We start from the raw sequence: 22,851 nt of genomic DNA, 5'->3' as shown, positions 1-22,851 counted from the left end.
TTGCTGTTCCTGCTCCGTGCCTTGTTTCTGCTCAGTGCCTTGTTCCTGCTCCCTCGGTTTGACCTCAGCTTCGTCTCCTGACTTCCTTCTTGTCTGCCGCCTGCCTTGAACCTCTGGACTGTCATTGACTCTTCTCATCTTCCGCCTGTCACGACTTGGACTGCTTACTACTTCTCTCGTCTCCAAGAGACCTCCTAAGTCCTGCTGGCCCTCTCAGTACCTAAGGGCTCAACCCGCGGGGAATGAGGGCTGGTATAGGTGAAGGCCCTGTCAGGTCTCCTGGTCTTGATCCACCTCCCGGCTACGAGCATCGCTGCAGGCCTTCCTGCAGTAGTTACATCTCTCACTCTAGCCGGCCCAAGGGTCCACGAACTCAACAGAGGCACCCCTTAAAAATGTCCCCCTTCACATATGGTGCCACAATATTCCCTTTCTCCTTTTGCTATAGCCTTTTTATCTTGATTTATTACCTCATATCACTTCACCTACTGTCACAGTTCTCCCAACCTTTTTAATCTTTTGGGAAAGGACAAGCTTTCACCTATTGTATTTAATTATGACAGTGCTGCATACTTTACTGGTTATGAAAAGAAGAAAAGCAGTCCTCCAAAAACGTATCACATGTTCAAGGAGGCCATCAGAGGATAGGAATTCAGCATCTGCCATTTTGCTTAAGTTAGGGTTTCACATTCAAATGGCTTAATAACTTTTTAAAACTTGAGCAATTGAACCAACCAGTTAATACCTATCTAAACAAATTCTGAATCTTTTCTTTTTCAAATTTATTGCAGAATATTGGGAGGACAAAACCACAGCCATATCTGCAGATAAAATCCGTTTTACCCTCGTAAATGGGTTTTTTGATTACTGCCCACTCTCTATCAGGTCGATACAGTAACGTTGAGTTAAAGATTCCCCGTCTGTAACGTGCTGGGAGCGCACAATACAGACGAGTAAGGCCATCCAGCGATACAGTCTCCAGTTTCACACGTCCCTAGCGCTTCCTAAAATAGACACATAACCCTTTCCGCACCCAGCATGTAAATGAACGAAAAAGCTGTATAATGAAGGAATTAGCTATTCCCCTCCGATACTGTAACGGGCGCTGATACTACCTCCTCCGTAACCCGCTGTTCTGTCGCAGCCTTAACGTGCTAGTTTACCGCCTCCCCCTAGTAGGAGTTAGTGTAAGGAGAGACAGAAGGTCATGAAGCACCAAGCAGTGCAATCGGAAACCAGAAAGATGCTGCAGCAAGACAAAGAAATGGAATCAACTGAAGCCACCCACCTGATTAACAAGACTTTCTGAGTGCACTTCGGCATGTTGCTGGTATATATTAGATCTTAGGAGCTCCAGAAGGAAGCTTTCTTTGGTACAAAGCAAACATCCCGAAGAGCATTAGCAGTACATTTGAGACTGAGATCGTACTCAACAAACCCTGACTTGTGAATGAGGTCCCCGCCTATCATGGCAACTCTGACCCCCAGAGGCACCCACTGCCCTGAAATACCTTCTTTTAACCCACCTCTCACAGAAAACCAGCTCGGCTTAATAGCTCAATGACAAGGCAACCCCCAACCCATGCCTCAGGCAGTGGCAAGGGCTGTAAAAAAAAAAAAAGAGGCACCTGTTTTCTAAAGGGATTGGGGGGGGGGGGGTGTTCGATCGGGCGGGCGGGTAGGTGACAGCGGCGCAGCAAAAAAAACCAAAGCGCCAAAAGTAACTTACTTTTCCGCGGCAGCGGGGCCGGGGGGGGGGGGGGGGGGGGGGGTTCGACCGGGCGGGCGGGTAGGTGAAAAAAACCCAAACTTTTCTGAGCCATCAGTAGCCATCAGTAGCTCCCCCGACGAAGACAAAAAGATGGCCGCCTGCACGGGGAAAGCGTGCAATTGGCCGCTGAGGACGTGTCTTCAGCGGCCAATTGCACGCTTTCCCCGTGCAGGCGGCCATCTTTTTGTCTTCGTCGGGGGAGCTACTGATGGCTCAGAAAAGTTTGGTTTTTTTTCACCTACCCGCCCACCCGGTCGAATATTAAATCAAGCAAGCAGTAATGGAAAGAATCCAGGTGTTTCACCTAACCCATAATATTAAGTATAGACAGCAGAAAGGCATACTGAAGTGATAAGCCATCAGAAATGAAAGGACAGAAATTATTTCTTTATATCATGTAAAAACAGATAAATGTAGTAAGAGAAAAACATATGATGGTTTGTCTATCTGCCACTGATATATTTTTATCCTTTTACATGTCTGAACTTTGGGGAGAAGTGGCCTAATGTTAGAGTTAAGTCAGATGACATCGAATCCCCATGGGATCTTAGGGCGGTCTCTATTTCACTGTGATTTGCATCTACTAGGACCCAGCTGAAAATAAAGAATGAACTTAATCAGGCTTTCCCAGTCAATACATCACAAAATACATTTTTAAGCTTTGTCTTCTTAGCATTTTTCATGTCTGAAAAGCGCCTATTCAGAAGCTCATTCTGTCCATCTGTTGGTTAGATAACATTCATTAACGTGGACTGATCAGGTTCAAACTCCACGCAAAGGCCAATCTTGCCTTGCAATTTACCCAAATGAACTTCATCATAATCAGTCCTACAAAATCCATGCATATGCATTGTTTTGACTATCTTGTTTTTAATCTGCTGCCTTGCTATCTATCCCATATAGAAAGTCTGCTCAAATTATTCATAAATGGAAATCAGTTTTACTATTTTGTCACTGATCCAATAGCTTTAACTGGAAAGATATAAAAGAAGACCATATTATAAAGATGAAAGAAAAACAAAAGAAATGAAATTGCTAGAAAAAAAAGAAGATATGTATTACATTTTTTTATTATAATTATTGCTGTATCAACATTACAAATCTGCTTGGCATGTAACAAAACAATGACTTCAGAAAGATATTCATGAAGTGAAATACTTTTTCATAATCATCTTTATATAGTAAAGGGGTTTGCATCTCAGGCTGTTAGAATCAGTTTTGGGAAGGTGAAAACTTCGGAAATCCATGCAAATGTTAATTTATAAGATGACTCTGATATAGTCCCCATATGGCACTGTTCATCCATTTTAATGGGAAAATAAATTCAAAAAGCTTATTAAAGTTTGTTCAGCTCAAGGGATTTCCTTCTTGTGACATCTTGGTTCCTACTTCAATACTAAATCTTGACAATGCAAAATACTGGCTTCATTCCTATATGTTGAGATTAACACTGCCATTTCCTCAGATGTGAGCAGACCATATACTGGAAATGTAGAGTTAAGTCAAGAAATCTGTCTTGACTTTCAGATCCTAAAACAAACTTTGTCAAAGCAAGAATTCAGTGATCACAGATACATCAAAAAGGCAAAACCTTAATCCTACATTACTTACAACAGCTTCCTCAGGGCTTGCATGTCATATACAAGCTGTGGTAGGTACTATGGGCCCATTAAAATGACTGACATATGACTTAGCCCTACTCCAATTTACATAAATCAAAACGAGTTAGGGATATGGTTGATCCTAGCACTGCCTGGTCATCTCTAGGTTTCTTTTACAATGAGAAAAAAAAGCCACTGCATTATGACATTTGTTCCAAAAATAATGCACCCGGGTCCCTTGGCATTCTGCTAAGGCAATGAGGACGAGTTTATGCAAAAAAGACTACACTAGAAATCACAACCATATGGAGTTGGGTTGAATTTATCTCATGTAATATACATAAAATCATGGACTTAAAGGGTGTAATTTTCAAAGTCATTTAATGCACACAAAACCTGCTTTTATGCACTTAAATAACCATATTAAATCACTCAGGGCTGAATATGTGTACTTTTATGTGAATTGAGTTGAGGTGTTCTGGGGTGGGGAGGAAGGAAGGGGGCGGAGTATGATTTTTTTTATTTTAAAAAGTATGTGAGGACATTACGCCCTCTGAAGAGGAGGGGTAACAGCACAAATGAATGTGTGTGTGTGTGTGTGTGTGTGTGTGTACATGGGCAATTACCTAAGTCATTTCAAAGCAAACTTATGGGTATAAATTTGAAAATCCTTGGTAAAGTCTGTATGTACAATGTACACACAGACTTTACTGCCATGTGGATCATATGAAAATGACCCTCCCTATGTATTCTTGTGAGAATGGGGCACTGGTACACACAACACTTTGCTGTTAATGACACGTGTGCCTGTGTTCTTTCAGGTTTCCTATAAACTTTCCCCTTGCAAATATTCACTTTTCTGAAGCATGTAATATGCTTAGCGTCCACAAACAGCCCGATGAAAAGGAAGCAAAGAAATCCTGCAATGAAATGAGGAGTTAAAGCACAAAAAAATAAACTTTTTTTCTAACCAACAAATGAATCTTGAGGTCAGTGAAAAAAAGAAGGGAAGATGAAAAGCAGAATGCAAGAAAGCGTTACCAAGAGTGGATTACTGTATAGTGCTGACCCAACCAATTATAAGATTCATGCAGTTTCAGTGATAGGTCCTTCTAAAGATCAACCAACCAACGAGAAGTTCATTTGAGGTCCAGCACACCGATGAATGCATAGTATCCCATCTTGCTTTGTGCTGTCTTTGGGTGTGCAGCAGAGGTTAGGCGAAGGCTGCAGCGTTCCAGAAGGCGCAGAGTTTGCACCTATGTCTTGTTGAAGCACAAGAATAGTTGGTTTTTTTTTATGACACAGAAGTACTCTGTGTCCCAGATAAGTTGGATCTGTGAGAGCTCATCTTTTTCTGTGTCATTTCGTCGGCCAGACCGCAACTACCACAATCGCAATCAGCAACAGTACGATCACCACTAGCATCCCTAAACAAAGAAAACAAAAAAGCACACAATGAATTTCCTCATTCAGTAATCAGTTAAAAACAAATAACCTTTTGGTGGGGGTGGGGAATAGAAATAAAAAAAACAACAACCCTCAGCGATTAAAATAACCAAGTAATTTTACCCAGTTATCGTTAACTGAATTTTCACCCATACCTAATCATCTAAGTTTGTGGCTAAAAATACCTAAATCTAGCCAGACATAATACAAATCCAAGCTTTATATTGTGTATATAGAGATATACACACACATACTACAATCGCTATATTTGCATATTACACAGGAACATTATTCAATGTACATATAACAATGTACATATTTGCTCAGAAAACTTTAGATAGAAGGCTGCAATTTCATTTACAACAATTGTTAAATTTAGTTGAACCATTTTAATTGTATAAGGGCTATAAAGTGCTCATGCTCTGATCATCAGCATATACCTCTCTCAGGTAGATAAATGTATAGATTAGGGATAGGCAACTCTGGTCTGAGTGCTGCAAGTCAGTTGGGTTTTCAAGATATTCACACCGAATATTCATGAGATACACCGCCTCCATTGTATGCAAATACATCTCAGGAATATTCTGATTGGTTTTCAGGACTTGAAGACTGGGGTTGCCTACCCCTGAAATGCATATACAGTTTCTTTAAAACAAATGCAACGCCATCCTCTCACATACTGAATTTCCTCAGATCTAACTGGTTAATCTGCTGACAGTCTTATTACTGGAAATCATACACAGGTCACTAGCAACAAAATGTTTCAAAATATGAAATCTGCTGAATTCAAAAGACAACATAATAATAATAATAATAATGTCTGTTGGATTCAAAGATAAGTTATGTAGTATTCTGGAATTAAATGATTTACTGTAGCAGGATTAACTGTAGAAGCTTCATTTGACATAGTAAAAAAGAATTCCCTCCCCCCATTTATTTTTCAACAAAACATTTACATTTTGAAATTAGCAGGAATAACTGCAGTTTCAATGACAGGCATGAAAGTCCTAAATTGTGCCAAACCACCCAAAATAATGGCCAACTTCTAACTTGGCAAAATCTGGGCAATGCTAGCTTTCCACTCAACAGTCCAGTCCATATGGTCAAACTGCTTTTTCATGGAAGCATCACTGTAGTATTTAAACAGTTTTGGGGGGGGGGGGGGGTTTATATCCATCAAGAAATACCCTGTAGAGTTGTGAGAATCTCATCAGGATTCCATGAGTGGGGGGAAAAAAATCCTTGCATTTGGTCTGAGAGCAAATGAATATTACTCAGTCATTTTGCATATTTATTTGCAAGTCCAGTCCATAGCAATTTAAAAAAGGATGCATTTAAAACTAAACTTCTTCCAAGTTGGAAAAGGATATTATACAGCCTCACCATATAAAGTGCCATATGTGCTAGGCAGAAAGAGGAGCTCTATGCCAGCAACCCTCACTGAATGTGTTTTGGCATTTTAAAAAATATTTGCTTGTCAGTATTCTCATCATTGGTATTTACCACTGGGTAGTGTGCTCCAAGTTTCATCACTGAATACAAAGTCCAAAGCAAAAAAGGAAACCTTTAGATGTAGGACAACTGCGAATAACTGATCTCATTGTGGTTTTAACTAGGGATGTGAATCGTGTCCTCGATCGTCTTAACGATCGATTTCGGCTGGGAGGGGGAGGGAATCGTATTGTTGCCGTTTGGGGGGGTAAAATATCGTGAAAAATCGTGAAAAATCGTGAAAAATCAAAAAAACGTAAAATCGCAAAACCGGCACATTAAAACCCCCTAAAACCCACCCCCGACCCTTTAAATTAAATCCCCCACCCTCCCGAACCCCCCCCCAAATGACTTAAATAACCTGCGGGTCCAGCGGCGGTCCGGAACGGCAGCGGTCCGGAACGGGCTCCTGCTACTGAATCTTGTTGTCTTCAGCCGGCGCCATTTTCCAAAATGGCGCCGAAAAATGGCGGCGGCCATAGACGAACACGATTGGACGGCAGGAGGTCCTTCCGGACCCCCGCTGGACTTTTGGCAAGTCTTGTGGGGGTCAGGAGGCCCCCCCCCAAGCTGGCCAAAAGTTCCTGGAGGTCCAGCGGGGGTCAGGGAGCGATTTCCCGCCGCGAATCGTTTTCGTACGGAAAATGGCGCCGGCAGGAGATCGACTGCAGGAGGTCGTTCAGCGAGGCGCCGGAACCCTCGCTGAACGACCTCCTGCAGTCGATCTCCTGCCGGCGCCATTTTCCGTACGGAAACGATTCGCGGCGGGAAATCGCTCCCTGACCCCCGCTGGACCTCCAGGAACTTTTGGCCAGCTTGGGGGGGGCCTCCTGACCCCCACAAGACTTGCCAAAAGTCCAGCGGGGGTCCGGACGGACCTCCTGCCGTCCAATCGTGTTCGTCTATGGCCGCCGCCATTTTTCGGCGCCATTTTGGAAAATGGCGCCGGCTGAAGACAACAAGATTCAGTAGCAGGAGCCCGTTCCGGACCGCTGCTGTTCCGGACCGCCGCTGGACCCGCAGGTTATTTAAGTCATTGGGGGGGGGGGTTCGGGAGGGTGGGGGATTTAATTTAAAGGGTCGGGGGTGGGTTTTAGGGGGTTTTAGTGTGCCGGCTCACGATTCTAATGATTTATAACGATAAATCGTTAGAATCTCTATTGTATTGTGTTCCATAACGGTTTAAGACGATATTAAAATTATCGGACGATAATTTTAATCGTCCTAAAACGATTCACATCCCTAGTTTTAACAGAAGTCTATCACCAAATGCACACAGGATTCTGCACCTTGCAAAACTGAATTTATTCTGCTATCATGTGTGCCATAATGACTAGTGAAACTGTCATTTGAGTCTACAAAACTTACAAAACTGCCTAGGACAATATGCACTTTATAGAGATTACATTTAGGGAGTAATTTTACAAGCCATTTACATGTATAAATCACAGGTTTATGTATGTAAATGGCTCATTATAAATTGGCCCGAGATGAGTACTCGTAAATAGTATGCATGCAATCCAATTTCATGCCTACTTTTGCAGAAAGAATAAGCTTTGTAGGACGTAAAGTTGGGATTTACACCCACACCTCAGATTCTAAAAAGTATGCTTATAAAAAATTCTGCTACCAAGCTTTAGACCATGATAAGAGGATAAGAACGTTGGAAGAACAAGTTAGCAGGATGGGCCTTCAAGTTTCAGCACTGCATAATACCGGTTTGGCACATACTAAGTCTAACTTGATTTTTACTTTCTAAATGGAAAGCTTTGGAGAAAGAAGCTAGGGTCAAAAAGTTGTGTGTCTTTAATCTTCCAAAGACTAGGCTGTTACCTCCTCAAGAGCTTATCAAGAAATAACAGGCCGCGTGTTTTCAACGCGCTAGCTTTACCACTTATACAGTAAGGATGTGAATCGTTTTTTGATGATTTAAAACAATCGTCAGATATATTTTAAATCGTCAAAAATTGTTAAGAGTCGCGATACAATAGAAATTTCCCCGATTTATCATGAAAAATCGTAAATCGGGGGAGGGCAGGGAAAACCGGCACACCAAAAAAACCCCTAAACCCACTTCGACCCTATAAAACGAATCCCTTACCTTCCCCCACCCTCCCGAACCCCCCCAAAACTTTTTACGAGTACCTGGTGGTCCAGTGGGGGCGCGGAGACCGATCTCCCGCTCTCGGTCCATCGGCGCCATTTTGGCTGCCACTCAAAAATGGCGCCGATGGCCCGATAAAAAAACAACCCACCCGACCCTTTAAAAACGACCCCTTAGCTTCCTCCACCCTCCCGATCCCCCCCAAACATACCTGGTGGTCTAGTGGTGGTCCCAGGAGCGATCTCCCGTTCTCAGGCCGTCGGCTGCCATTCATAAAGATGGCACCGATGGCCCTTTGCCCTTACCATATGACAGGGTATCCATGCCATTGGCTGGCCCCTGTCACATGGTAGGAGCACTGGCTGGCTGGCGCCATCTTTAAAGATGGCCGCCGCCGTATTTAAAGATGGCCGCCGCCGTATTTAAAGATGGCCGCCGCCATCTTTAAAGATGGCACCGGCCATACAGTGCTCCTACCATGTGACAGGAGCCGGCCAATGGCACGGATACCCTGTCATATGGTAAGGGCAAAGGGCCATCGGCGCCATCTTTATGAGTGGCAGCCGACAGCCTGAGAACGGGAGATCGCTCCCGGGACCACCACTAGACCACCAGGTATGTTTTGGGGGGCTCGGGAGGGTGGGGGAAGCTAAGGGGTCGTTTTTAAAGGGTCGGGTGGGGTTTTTTTTTATCGAGCCATCGGCGCCATTTTTGAGTGGCAGCCAAAATAGAGCCGATGGCCCGAGAACGGGAGATCGGTCCCCGTGCCCCCACTGGACCACCAGGTAATCGTAAAAAGTTTTGGGGGGGTTCGGGAGGGTGGGGGAAGGTAAGGGGTTAATTTTAAAGGGTCGGGCCTCACTACAAAAAAAATAACAATGTGAATCGGAACCAATTCCGATTCACATCACCCACGATCAGATTTTTTCCCCCCTCTGGCCGAACCCGATCGTTAAGACGATCGGGCACACGATTCACATCTCTATTATACAGTAAGGGGTAATAGTGCGTCAAAAACGCACGGACAACCCCCCCCCCAAACCATTAGCGCCCGCAACATGCAAATGCATGTTGATGGCCCTATTAGTTATTCCCGCGCGATACAGAAAGTAAAATGTGCAGCCAAGCCACATATTTTATTTTCAGAAATTAGCGCCTACCCAAAGGAAGGCGTTAATTTCTGCTGGCACCAGAAAAGTGTACAGAAAAGCAGTAAAAACTAGGGATGTGAATCGTTTTTCAACGATTAAAATTATCGTCCGATAATGTTTATATCGTCTTAAATCGTTATAGAACACGATACAATAGAAATTCTAACGATTTATCGTTAAAAATCGTTAAATCGTGTTAGTGCGCACTAAATCGAGTTAGTGCGCACTAACTGAAAATGATACAAATAAACACTTTCCAGGTCACTGAAGGTCAGTTAGGAATGAATATGTGTTCCTATTGGCTGGCTGCCCTCTTATCTATTGATGTTACCAAGGTTACCACTGAGGTGATGGTTGGGGGGATGGGAAATGGAACTGGAAACTAACGAACACCAACAGAAAATGAAACAAAGTGTTCACACTTCCCAGGTCAGTAAAGGTCACTTAGGAATGAATATGTATGTATGTATTCCTATTGGCTGGCTATGCTCTTATCTATTGATGTTACCAAGGCTAACACTGAGGTAATGGTTGGAGGGATGTGAAATGGAAACAGTTGGAAGCTTGACAAAAAAAGTAATGTAATGATCAGCACTCACGTGACTAGAACTTGTTTGTTTATTATTTTTGTTAGCAGGCACCTGAAATGCTAGTGCATGTTGAATTTGCCAATCACTGTGCATTTTAGAAAGGTGGTCCTGGCTGGAACTGTACACAGTTCAAATATATGTAATTGATTGTTGGTAAGTGTATTTTTTAAGTAGCCACACTGGCACAAGTATGTTTACTTTTCCTCCTACTTAACTCACTAGCTCAGCTTTGTAAGAAGGGCTTCTCTGCTTGTGTGTTGTTTTTGTTTGGTGTGAGGAGAGCAGAAACATCAGATCTTTATTCAATCTACTACAGTCATCTCTTACAGTGCCCTATCCCTATTAATACCAGGAGTGTTGTGATCTTCCTGCACACAGTGCCCTAACCCTGATACCAGTCTGAGACAGCTCCCTCCCTGCATTACTAGTGAGAGGCTGGCTTCACAGACAGGGGGGAGCTGCCTGACCCTCACTCCTGACTACCCCATGTCCCAGCTAGTGAATGGTGTGTGGGTGAGGGGGGGGGGGAGGAGGATGGTGAAGTCTGAGACAGCTCCCTCCCTGCATTACTAGTGAGAGGCTGGCTTCACAGACAGGGGGGAGCTGCCTGACCCTCACTCCTGACTTCCCCCATGTCCCAGCTAGTGAATGGTGTGTGGGTGAGGGGGGGGGGGGGGAGGATGGTGAAGTCTGAGACAGCTCCCTCCCTGCATTACTAGTGAGAGGCTGGCTTCACAGACAGGGGGGAGCTGCCTGACCCTCACTCCTGACTTCCCCCATGTCCCAGCTAGTGAATGGTGTGTGGGTGAGGGGGGGGGGGAGGATGGTGAAGTCTGAGACAGCTCCCTCCCTGCATTACTAGTGAGAGGCTGGCTTCACAGACAGGGGGGAGCTGCCTGACCCTCACTCCTGACTTCCCCCATGTCCCAGCTAGTGAATGGTGTGTGGGTGAGGGGGGGGGGGGAGGAGGATGGTGAAGTCTGAGACAGCTCCCTCCCTGCATTACTAGTGAGAGGCTGGCTTCACAGACAGGGGGGAGCTGCCTGACCCTCACTCCTGACTTCCCCCATGTCCCAGCTAGTGAATGGTGTGTGGGTGAGGGGGGGGGGGGGGAGGATGGTGAAGTCTGAGACAGCCCCCTCCCTGCATTACTAGTGAGAGGCTGGCTTCACAGACAGGGGGGAGCTGCCTGACCCTCACTCCTGACTTCCCCCATGTCCCAGCTAGTGAATGGTGTGTGGGTGAGGGGGGGGGGGGGGAGGAGGATGGTGAAGTCTGAGACAGCTCCCTCCCTGCATTACTAGTGAGAGGCTGGCTTCACAGACAGGGGGGAGCTGCCTGACCCTCACTCCTGACTTCCCCCATGTCCCAGCTAGTGAATGGTGTGTGGGTGAGGGGGGGGGGGGGGGGGGAGGCTGGTGAAGTCTGAGACAGCTCCCTCCCTGCATTACTAGTGAGAGGCTGGCTTCACAGACAGGGGGGAGCTGCCTGACCCTCACTCCTGACTTCCCCCATGTCCCAGCTAGTGAATGGTGTGTGGGTGAGGGGGGGGGGGGAGGATGGTGAAGTCTGAGACAGCTCCCTCCCTGCATTACTAGTGAGAGGCTGGCTTCACAGACAGGGGGGAGCTGCCTGACCCTCACTCCTGACTTCCCCCATGTCCCAGCTAGTGAATGGTGTGTGGGTGGGGGGGGGGGGGGGAGGATGGTGAAGTCTGAGACAGCTCCCTCCCTGCATTACTAGTGAGAGGCTGGCTTCACAGACAGGGGGGAGCTGCCTGACCCTCACTCCTGACTTCCCCCATGTCCCAGCTAGTGAATGGTGTGTGGGTGAGGGGGGGGGGGAGGATGGTGAAGTCTGAGACAGCTCCCTCCCTGCATTACTAGTGAGAGGCTGGCTTCACAGACAGGGGGGAGCTGCCTGACCCTCACTCCTGACTTCCCCCATGTCCCAGCTAGTGAATGGTGTGTGGGTGAGGGGGGGGGGGGAGGATGGTGAAGTCTGAGACAGCTCCCTCCCTGCATTACTAGTGAGAGGCTGGCTTCACAGACAGGGGGGAGCTGCCTGACCCTCACTCCTGACTTCCTCCATGTCCCAGCTAGTGAATGGTGTGTGGGTGAGGGGGGGGGGGGGAGGATGGTGAAGTCTGAGACAGCTCCCTCCCTGCATTACTAGTGAGAGGCTGGCTTCACAGACAGGGGGGAGCTGCCTGACCCTCACTCCTGACTTCCCCCATGTCCCAGCTAGTGAATGGTGTGTGGGTGAGGGGGGGGGGGGAGGATGGTGAAGTCTGAGACAGCTCCCTCCCTGCATTACTAGTGAGAGGCTGGCTTCACAGACAGGGGGGAGCTGCCTGACCCTCACTCAAGCAGAGAAGCCCTTCTTACAAAGCTGAGCTAGTGAGTTAAGTAGGAGGAAAAGTAAACATACTTGTGCCAGTGTGGCTACTTAAAAAATACACTTACCAACAATCAATTACATATATTTGAACTGTGTACAGTTCCAGCCAGGACCACCTTTCTAAAATGCACAGTGATTGGCAAATTCAACATGCACTAGCATTTCAGGTGCCTGCTAACAAAAATAATAAACAAAGAAGTTCTAGTCACGTGAGTGCTGATCATCACATGTCAAGCTTCCAACTGTTTCCATTTCACATCCCCCCAACCATTACCTCAGTGGTAACCTTGGTAACATCAATAGATAAGAGCACAGCCTGCCAATAGGAATACATATTCATTCCTAAGTGACCTTTACTGACCTGGGAAGTGTGAACACTTTGTTTCATTTTCTGTTGGTGTTCATGAGTTTCCAGTTCCATTTCCCATCCCCCCAACCATCACCTCAGTGGAAACCTTGGTAACATCAATAGATAAGAGGGCAGCCAGCCAATAGGAACACATATTCATTCCTAACTGACCTTCAGTGACCTGGAAAGTGTCTATTTGTATCATTTTGAGTTAGTGCGCACTAACTCGAGTTAGTGCGCACTAATCGGAAAAAACGATTTTTAACGATTTTTCAATGAAATAATCGTGCCAAACACGATTTTCTTCTCCTGCCACACGATTTCTATCGTTAAGACGATATGGAAAACGATTCACATCCCTAGTAAAAACTGCTTTTCTGTACACCCTCCGACTTAATATCATGGCGAAATTAAGTCGGAGGCCCCAAAAGTAAAAAATAATTTAAAATAATTTTAAAAATAATTTTAAATCAGCCTGCGGCTCGAAAACAGGACGCTCAATTTTGCTGGTGTCCGGTTTCCGAACCCGTGGCTGTCAGCGGGTTTGAGAACCGACGCCGGCAAAATTGAGCTTTGGCTGTCAAACTCGCTGACAGCCGCCGCTCCTGTCAAAAATGTGCTAGGGACGCGCTAGTGTCCCTAGCGTCTCTTTTTACCGCGGGCCTGTATGTATCAGGCTGTATGTGAGGGAAGTTCTTCAAATATCAAGTGAGGATGCAGTTAGACTAGCCAAATTGTATTATGTCCCACAAGGAGAATGTGGCAGGAGGGATGCGTGACACTATTCTTACTAAGGGCAGTTTGGATATTTCAGATTTTTTAGAGTCTTTGCAGGATGAGATTATTACTAGGGTGACTGTGCTTGTTTCCTTATGTTCCAAAATGGAAAAGAAATTGGTTTTGCAGTTATATTTTAAATTTAAAAATGATCCCTTTTGTGGTCAAAGGGTGATGATTTTTCCCTGACATGGCACAAGTTTTACAGTTTACAAGGAGGATATTTTTGAAGAAGAGGGCCACATATTGGTACTGGGTGCTTCTTTTTAAAAAATATTTCCATGCAAATTCATAATCAGACTTCAAGGGAACAAGTACTGGAGGCTGCTGACTTAACTCAGGTCAGTAGGGAATAGACTCATTGGATGGGCCATACATTAGATTTACTAATTCTTGAAGGCTTCATTTCTGGTTTAAAAATAGACAATGAAGGTTGGTCTGATCATTATTTATTACATTTTAGATAAATGTTGCCAATTACTTTAGGACAAAGGGAAAACAAAGTGGTGTGCCTCATGTTGATGTGGAAAGTTTTACCCGAGTATAGGATAGGTGATCTTTGCCAATAATGGATTCGTCCACCAAATCCTTCTACCCTAAATAATAAAATAGATTCTGTGATAAATTATGTGGCTCCTCTGCAATTGTGGAATCTGCGTAGTTTCCGATCACATGTTCCCTGGTTTTCTAGTGAATTAATGGAGAGCAAGAAGGTATTGAGACTTGCTGAGCATAATTGGCAACACTTACCAACAGAGAAATTTATAAGTTGCTTTATGCCTATAAAAAGCAGTTTGAGAATGCACCCAAGAACAGTTGCAAACTTCTTTGAATTATCTGTTTGAATTGTTTGCATTGGTAAACAGTTTAATTTGACCTGCTAAGTTGGCTGATGAAACAGAGGTTCTAAATTGTGGGAGATTTGACAGCTATTGTGAACAAAAGGTCATAGACCTATAGAATGGACTGGGTGTAACTTCCCCTGTTATTGATAACACTGGTCTACATCAATTTTGCTGACTACAAGATAACATGGGATCTTTATGTATTTTAGTGTGCTGAATCCATAAATCACACATCCTTTTCCTCCAGTCACATCCAGTTTTTCCGCAAAACACTGTGTACTCAAACTCTTATAGCAATAATGTAACATTATTATTTAGATATGCTGAATACGCAAAAAGATAATTAATGTGCAGAAAGACATGCTGAATATGCAATCGATATAACCAATAGGAAGACTGCTTATTAAACAGTTTAAAACCACTGACGTCGGCATTTTATGGCTATATAAGCAGCGTGAAAACCGACAGCAGCATTCAGTCATTCAAGAGGTTTAGAAGCAGCAAATTTAACTCTGTTAAATCTGTTTTTGTTGAATATGTCATCCAACACTCAAATAGTTTGGGGATGGTGCCGGAATCATCCTGATATATTCTGTTACATTTATGGTTGTTTTACAACACCCAAACAAAGGTCAAATATATCTGACTTTGTACGAAAAGCTTAATCATGTATATTTCAGGATTAAACTGGGTGACCAGGACAAACCTTGGGCACCACATAAAGCATGCAGGACATGTGTTGAAAACCTGAGACAGAGGACTAAAGGACAAAGAAAAACATGAGTGTCAAATTGCATTTCTTTGATAGCCACCTGAACTACTTCCCCTCAAATCTTGGAGCTATGAGTGAAGAACAAGGAGAACGCTTCCACCAAGACATCAAGACCATGGAACACAAACGTGATGGCAGACTACTGCTGGTGTTTACAGCATGACAACCCTGATCATAACTATTCCAGAGCATCCAAAAAGAGAAAATTTCTCCCTAACAATTAAAATTTACACAACTATTGCTCTCTTGGTTAGACGATAGACTCATTTTTTGCATGAAACAAATATATTATGTGCTATCGCTTCTTCAGAATGTATTACCCTTGATATTCGACTTTATAATCTTTAATCAAACATTTCTCATTTGTGAAAAAATTTGACGTATTGCATATTTTTTTACTTCATATTTGGAAACAGCACCTTTCATTTGAGTAAAATCAGCAAAAATAATTAGGTCAGTAGAAAACCTTTTTTCAAATGTAGACCAGTGTAATATTATTGTTAGTTGTTCAGGTAGGCATGTAGTCTGGGACACTTTTCCGATATGTTACTTGAGGTCAAGGAAATTTTATCATGCTTGAAATCATCTCATTGCCTTCTTGATTCTTTTTCCATTGGGATCTTTCATCAGTTATGTTCAATATATTTTTATTTTGTAATTAATAAAAACAAAGAGAGCCAAGTGTGTTGGTTTCTTACACACCCCACAACCAACGAAGAACAATAAGCAACTATATAACAAAGTATTGGCTCTAAGCCCCATACCCCCTTCCTCCCATTTCCACCCAAGACCAATTACCAGATAGACACAGATAACAAGAATGTCCAGGCAATCATGTTGCAGCGTTCATCACTAAGCTTCTTGCACTCGGAGAAAGCGACCAAAGATAAGAGTTCCACATTGCCAAAAAGGATCTTTGACTCTTAAAAGACCTTAATGATGCTCTGCGGTCAGCAGCGGATTCCCGATGAAGACCAGCCCGGGGATTTGCTGCCCAGGCTGGCCCAGGAGATACCTCGTGGTCTGCCGAGCGTGGCTCTGTCACCGGGGGATGCCCGATCCCCCGATAGGCCAATCCACCCCTGTCTGCGGTCTGTTTGTAACATATCATGTAATAGATTACACCACTGCTAAAAAGATGGACCTTTGGGTTCCCTCCAAGTCAACAAAATAGCCTGTTTACCCAGCAGTTAGGCTTTTCTGAAGAAAAGGGCATCTCCTTTATTTTCCCAAGGCCAATGGAGGAAAATGTTTAAAGAGAACAACCTCTGGATGTATTAGAGTTGGATAACTCAGAAGGTTGGTTACATAGTCTGTCAGTCGAGTCCAAAAATGTTGGGATTTCAGGCATGACCAAAAAACATGGAATAAGGTACCGGCCTCCAATTTTGCAATACACACACAAGTCTGAATCTGCTATGCTAGCCCGGTAGGCTTGAACTTTAGATATATACACGTCTCAGGAACTTGTGATGAAATTCACGTAAAGAAACCTTTCAAACAGCTCCTTGAAATGACGAAAGCTGGATCATAGTATGGGGTCCGTAATGATAAGTCCACCATCTACTTTCATCAAAGAGTAATCTCTTGGGTATCTTCACTAATTGGTTAATTTGTCTTTGTCAAGTGGTAAGGCCCTGGATGCTTTATAAAGTGTCATATGTCTGGTTTTAAAGAAAGGAGTTAAGAATTTTCCTGGTCCATCTGGATATTGTTCAATATCTAACCTATCAGTTTTGTGTAAGTTGCTATAAAAGGCAGTGTTGGCTCAATAAACTCATTTATTTGGATGGTTTTTGTAAGCATAACAGCATAGAAATGTTATCTGTTCATGATCTTTTGTTACATCAACTTGATAAGGGACAACCATGTATTTTAGTCTGGCTGGATATTTCAGCAGCATTTGACATGGTTAATATCAAGCTTGTTGCTAGACATACTTTCTTTGTTGGATATTGGGGGCAAGGTTTTACATTGGTTTCGCAATTATCTTCATTAAAACAGGCACAGTTGGTGGGACGCATGTTAACATGGCATCTACTCAAGGGTGAAGTCCCTCAAGGTTCTGCCATTTCTTCTATTCTTTTTAATATTTATATACAGCCATAATGTTCTGTTATTTAAAAGTGGGGACTGCAATTAATGATTTATGCAGATGATGTATAGATCATCTGCCTTGTCAGTCATGATTTGGATTCTGCTACTAAACCTTTTGTCGTGCTTGCATGATGTATGTGTCTGGTTGACCCAACACTGTCTCTCATTAAATATTTTAAAAAAACCCTGAGGCTGTACTGATAAGCTACGCTATTGCAAATATGTACCTGCCTAATCTTATTATAGATGTAATTCCATTGACTATTTCATCTGCTGTTTGAAATTTTAGGTTTTTATTTCATACCCATTTATCTTTAAAACCTGAGTTTCAGTTTTTGTCAAAATCTTCCTTTTCTAAATTATATATGGTGAGATGACTGAGGTAACACGTCAAGAATTTTATACAGTAGTCCAGGCATTTATTATCACATCCTTGAACTACTGTTACTCATTATATATAGTTTTACCTAAAACTAGGTAAGGATTTTTCAAATGATCCAAAATGCAGCCGCATGGCTTATTACATCCAGCTCTGGCTTTGATCATATAACTCCTATATTAAAGCACATACATTGGCTACAAATTCATTATAGAATCATGTTTAAGGTGATTTGTTTTTTAAAGTTCTGCATGTAGGGAAGCTGCACTATTTGTGGGACATATTACATGCATATGTGCCTCAGCAGTCATTGCATTCTTAGGCTCAAAGGTTAGTAGTTATTCCTTCAATGAAAGATGCAAAGGTGGTCACTATAAGGGAATTGGTCCTCAACCGTCTCAGCTGTGACCACCTCGCCTCCATATAATTGCCCATGCCCCCCTCTTCCAATTGTACTGATCACATATGTAAGAGACAACTCGGACACAGTTTTCGAAATGAAGATCTTTATTAGATAGATATGCTGTAGCATAGGTCAACTGAATATAATTCAGTAACTATAGATATCAATTATTAAACATATTCTCAAACATCAAGGATGACCATGCCCTTGGTTGATGAATTTCAATTCACAAAGGCTAAAAAAGTATCATACTACAGCAATTTAGCACTGTTGGGGATGCAGGGCTGTTACAGATTCAACCATGAGGTTATCTTGCAATTGATCCTTGATTACTGACAAACGTTCTCAGCGATTCACTAACTTCCTGGTCCGTAAAAGAGTAGGAGTCATTTATTAAGGATGCCAACACAATTTTGAGTAGTGAGCAGGCCAGTCCTGGCCGTCAAAGTTGAAGACTTGACAAGCAACTTGTCTCACTCTCACCCATTGATACAATGTAGCAGCAGGAATACCCACCACATGGTATTCCCTTCCCGGCCAGCTTTTAAACATTGCACTTGCTGTGAGCCCTAGAATATGATCAACCCACCACAAGCCCAGGGTAACAACACCTCGCTTGCAGTGGGCTTCCCACTAACCTAACTGCTGCCATATCTTAATCGTTAATGCTGCCTATAACTGTAAAGACCATGGTAAAGCAATAATATTGCTGCAGATATAACAAGACTCGCTGTTTATTGCTGCTGAGATGATAAAACCCATCCAAACTGTATACTGCTGCAGATATAATAAGGTTCACTCTATATTGCTGCTGAAAATAAAGCTCATCTGAGGCCAGAGAGTGTATTGCTGATTGACACTAAAGAATAATGTTGATTGGCTCCAAAACGTGCAGTTGCCCCCATGCAGTCTCGGTAGTGCATGATATATATTGCCACAAGTCTGTTAAGACCCTTTCCAGTAATTGCCACTGCTTATCCACAAAATGAGCCTATAATTCACACTTTTGTACAATATAAGGCTCCTCCTGGGCTAGTGTTGTACATAAGACTTACAAACCGAGACACCTGGTGAAACAAGGTAGTGATGACCAGCAATGCAAAGTGGAGCACAACAACAACAATGCTACCATGTCTCCAGCTTTGTGCTTATCAAAAAAAATCTACAACAAAGGGAAAAGATTCCAATCAGTATTGCGCTGCCAGATATAAAACACAGTCATGTATTACAAAACACCTTTGCTTGATAGAACAAAGATGCAATTAACCCATACTGCCTAGCCAACAGCCCCATATCAAAACAGCAATAGGCCCCAAGCTGAAAACATAGCCTCAGCTGAACTGATCACACATAGGATTATGAGATGTGCAGGAAATAGTACTCTCAAAAACAGAGCAATGAATCAGTAGGTTCTGTGGTAGAAATAAAATCACCTTAGTGTGAGGTTGCAAGAGCTGCAGGAAACCATGTGAAGATATCAAGGCTTTATGATCCATGCAGTGAGACTGTAAGGCATGGTGGAAATCCTGAGATATGGTGATGTAGCTGCAATGTCTCTATGTAGCTTCGTCAGGAATTTCTAAAGCTTGCTTATCTGACCTAGATGCTAGACCAAGAGTGCAATCCATACCTAAATGAATGAGGAAAGTGTCACAGATGAGGTGATTAACCATCAAACAGTATCTCTGCTACCCTTCAGTGTCAATTTGCCAAATGGAATATGTGGGGAGAAAGGTGAGAACATGGCACTGGGCGCCAGAACCACTTTGGACAATGGCACCTAGGTGCAGGGCTGTCTGATCGAATTGAAAGTCAAAAAGGCCAAAATCCATGTTGGTTAAGGAAGTGTGAAATGGCCAACTAAATTATGTGATTCACAAGAAAATATCTGTGAAACTGCATAGCAATGAGTCTAGAGACTTTGCAGTTAAGAGATATAATTACTGTTCTAGAGTGCAAGGTTGCGAGAGCCACAGAATTTGCGGAAAGATCTTCAGAATACATGGTGGAAAAAGCTTCAGAGATGGTGACAAGTCCCAGATATTACTAGGGGTGCATACCAACCATAACTGAATTCACCTGACGGAATGAGATTAGCCACCTACTAGCACCACTGCCGTGCATTGCTATGTTCTTGCCTCAGCAAGGTTGAATAGCTGAAAAAGACTGTCCTGCCTGGAAAAAACAACCTGTCATCAGTTGAAGCAACAGCTTGTGGAAAAGAAAAATGGCTTGAGAGAGCTATGGCTGCTAGAGGCCATGACAGAATACGCCATATAGATATGTTATATATACTGGTATTGAGCAGATAAATTGCTCTCTGCAAAAACCTGACAAGCTTAACGTGTCACGGTTCTCATCTACAGGAATACCTGCATATCTCGAACATCAGAACATAAGAAATTGCCATGCTGGGTCAGACCAAGGGTCCATCAAGCCCAGCATCCTGTTTCCAACAGAGGCCAAACCAGGCCACAAGAACCTGGCAATTACCCAGACACTAAGAAGATCCCATGCCACTGATGCTAGCTTGCATCTATTGTACTGTACCATCAGTGCTTAGCCCTGTATCTCGCACGGATTCTCATACTTGTAATGTATCCACCTGCATACTGAAAATTCTTCACCTGCATTCTGTATTATACTCTGTTTTATATTATATTATATTCTGTATGATATTCTGTATTATACTTGCACTCCACCTGCATTCTGTATTATACCTACACTCTGCACATGTATTGCATCCACCTGCATCTATTGTATCCACCTGCATATATTGTATTTTATCCGCCTGCATCCACCTGTTTTCTGCACATGTATTGTATCCACATGATAACTTAAATGACATTACAGCACCTCGCATGTATAACCTAAGTAAAGCCTTTCTAAACAGTCACGCTATTTACCTCAAAGGACAGATACACCGCCAGCAACCGGTCAGACAACTCCATTCACAACTACGGAGGACAGAGCACTCCTCCAGCCGAACCAACAAACTTACAAACACTCTCAACAATCTTCCCAATCTCTCTTCAATCAGACAGACACCTTCTTTCAACCATTCTTCGCAGACTAAACCTCCTCCAGAATTCCACGCATCATGCACATTTACAACATCCCAATCATCCACAACCAAAGGAGAATACCTTCAACTAATTCCACTAACGTCATACAAAAAAGAATTATCCCTATCATGACATCTCCATTGAACCAACTTCTAGGCCTCACGCTTCTATCAGTCACCCTCTTCAATGCGCAATCCTTAACTAAGAAGAGACATATCCTCAATGATTACCTTTTGGATTCCAACCCAGACATCTGTGCCATCACAGAAACCTGGTTAAAAAACTCGGACATAGCCTTAACCAACCAACTACCCATCCAGACGTATGACATTTTCACCTTCCATAGACACAAAAAAAGAGGAGGTGGACTCCTCCTAGCCTCCAAGAAAGAACTCAGACTGACCGCACTCTCAATCAAGACAAAGTCCAAATTGGAAATGGGTCTAGTCAAGTCAAAACATCTACAAATACTCTTAGTCTACGCTCCCCCGGGAGTTCTAGAAACGGACCCGTCACCCCTCATAGAATCCATCGTGAAACATATTAACTCAGACCTTCCAACAATGATCATGGGGGATTTCAACCTCCATACAAACGCAACACCTCTTTCTGCAAACTGCGAAGCCCTCCTCACCACCCTCAGCGCTATGGGATTTACTCAGACCATCAACAGCCCCACACATAAAGCTGGACACACTTTGGATCAAATATTCATCAACTCCAATTTCACATGCACTATAGAACCTTCTTGTACCCCGATCCCTTGGTCAGATCATTTCCTGATAGAATCTTCCTTCTCCACACACAAACAGACACACACCGCCCCACTCCTTTCCACCATTCAATTTAGGAAAGCATGTCCATCGGATACTCTCAGCGATCAGCTCTCCAAAGAACTTTCTAACTTAGACCTAGCTAACCCCGACTCAGCCCTATCCTCCTGGCAAAAGATTACAGAAGCGGTCGCAAACAAATGGTGCCCTTTAGTCTCCAAATCAATCAACCCAACAAAAAAGGGAAATCAACCCTGGTTCAGCGCTGAACTTAAACAAATGAAACAGACCTTACGCCATAAGGAAAACAGATGGCGAAAAACCCCTAACACTTCTACCCTTTCTACATACAAGGGATTCTTACATCACTACAGGACCGCCATTCTACAGAAAAAAAAGGAATACTATGCAAACAAAATACACCATTTCCAATATGATGCCCAGGCCCTATTCGCCTACGTGACACAAATCACCAAATCTACCCCCCCACCTATTCCAGACGAACAAGCTCTTTCCAAGGCTAATGAGCTCGCTACATTCTTCCAACAGAAGATCTTAAATACACTCGCCCTACTGCCTTCAAATACTACACCTCCCAAGCCAGGTGAGAATCTCCAGTCTCTTACTAGACCCAAATTTGACAGTTTCGAGTCAATCTCCACTAAAGAGATTGAATCCCTTTTAAAAAGGCAGAAACCATCAAGCCATCCGGCTGATAACATCCCATCGAGACTCCTGCTTCTCATCCCAAATGTGATCTCAGGACCTCTGACCAGCATCATAAACAGCCTTCTAACGCAAGGAAGCTACCCAGACAGTCTAAAAACCGCCTCA

The 22,851-nt window shown here is 43.4% G+C and overlaps 1 protein-coding gene across 6 annotated transcripts in view; it reads right to left on the bottom strand.

The window, feature by feature from the left end:
• Positions 1–2,823: 2,823 nt before the first annotated feature.
• Positions 2,824–22,851, bottom strand: part of STX8 (syntaxin 8) — a 604,909-nt gene continuing 584,881 nt past the window's right edge. For all 6 annotated transcript variants that reach the window (XM_029600328.1, XM_029600329.1, XM_029600323.1 and 3 more), the window contains one exon: positions 2,824–4,802. Coding sequence is in view for 2 of the 6 variants with exons in the window: in XM_029600324.1 (XP_029456184.1) it covers positions 4,735–4,802 (68 nt within the window). In the remaining 4 variants the exon portion in view is untranslated. The remainder of the gene's footprint in view (positions 4,803–22,851) is intronic.

This window comes from Rhinatrema bivittatum, chromosome 4, assembly GCF_901001135.1.
Source record: "Rhinatrema bivittatum chromosome 4, aRhiBiv1.1, whole genome shotgun sequence".
Taxonomy (NCBI): domain Eukaryota; kingdom Metazoa; phylum Chordata; class Amphibia; order Gymnophiona; family Rhinatrematidae; genus Rhinatrema; species Rhinatrema bivittatum.
The sequence above is the reverse complement of the archived record's forward strand: the minus strand, read 5'-3'. Positions and strand labels throughout refer to the sequence as shown.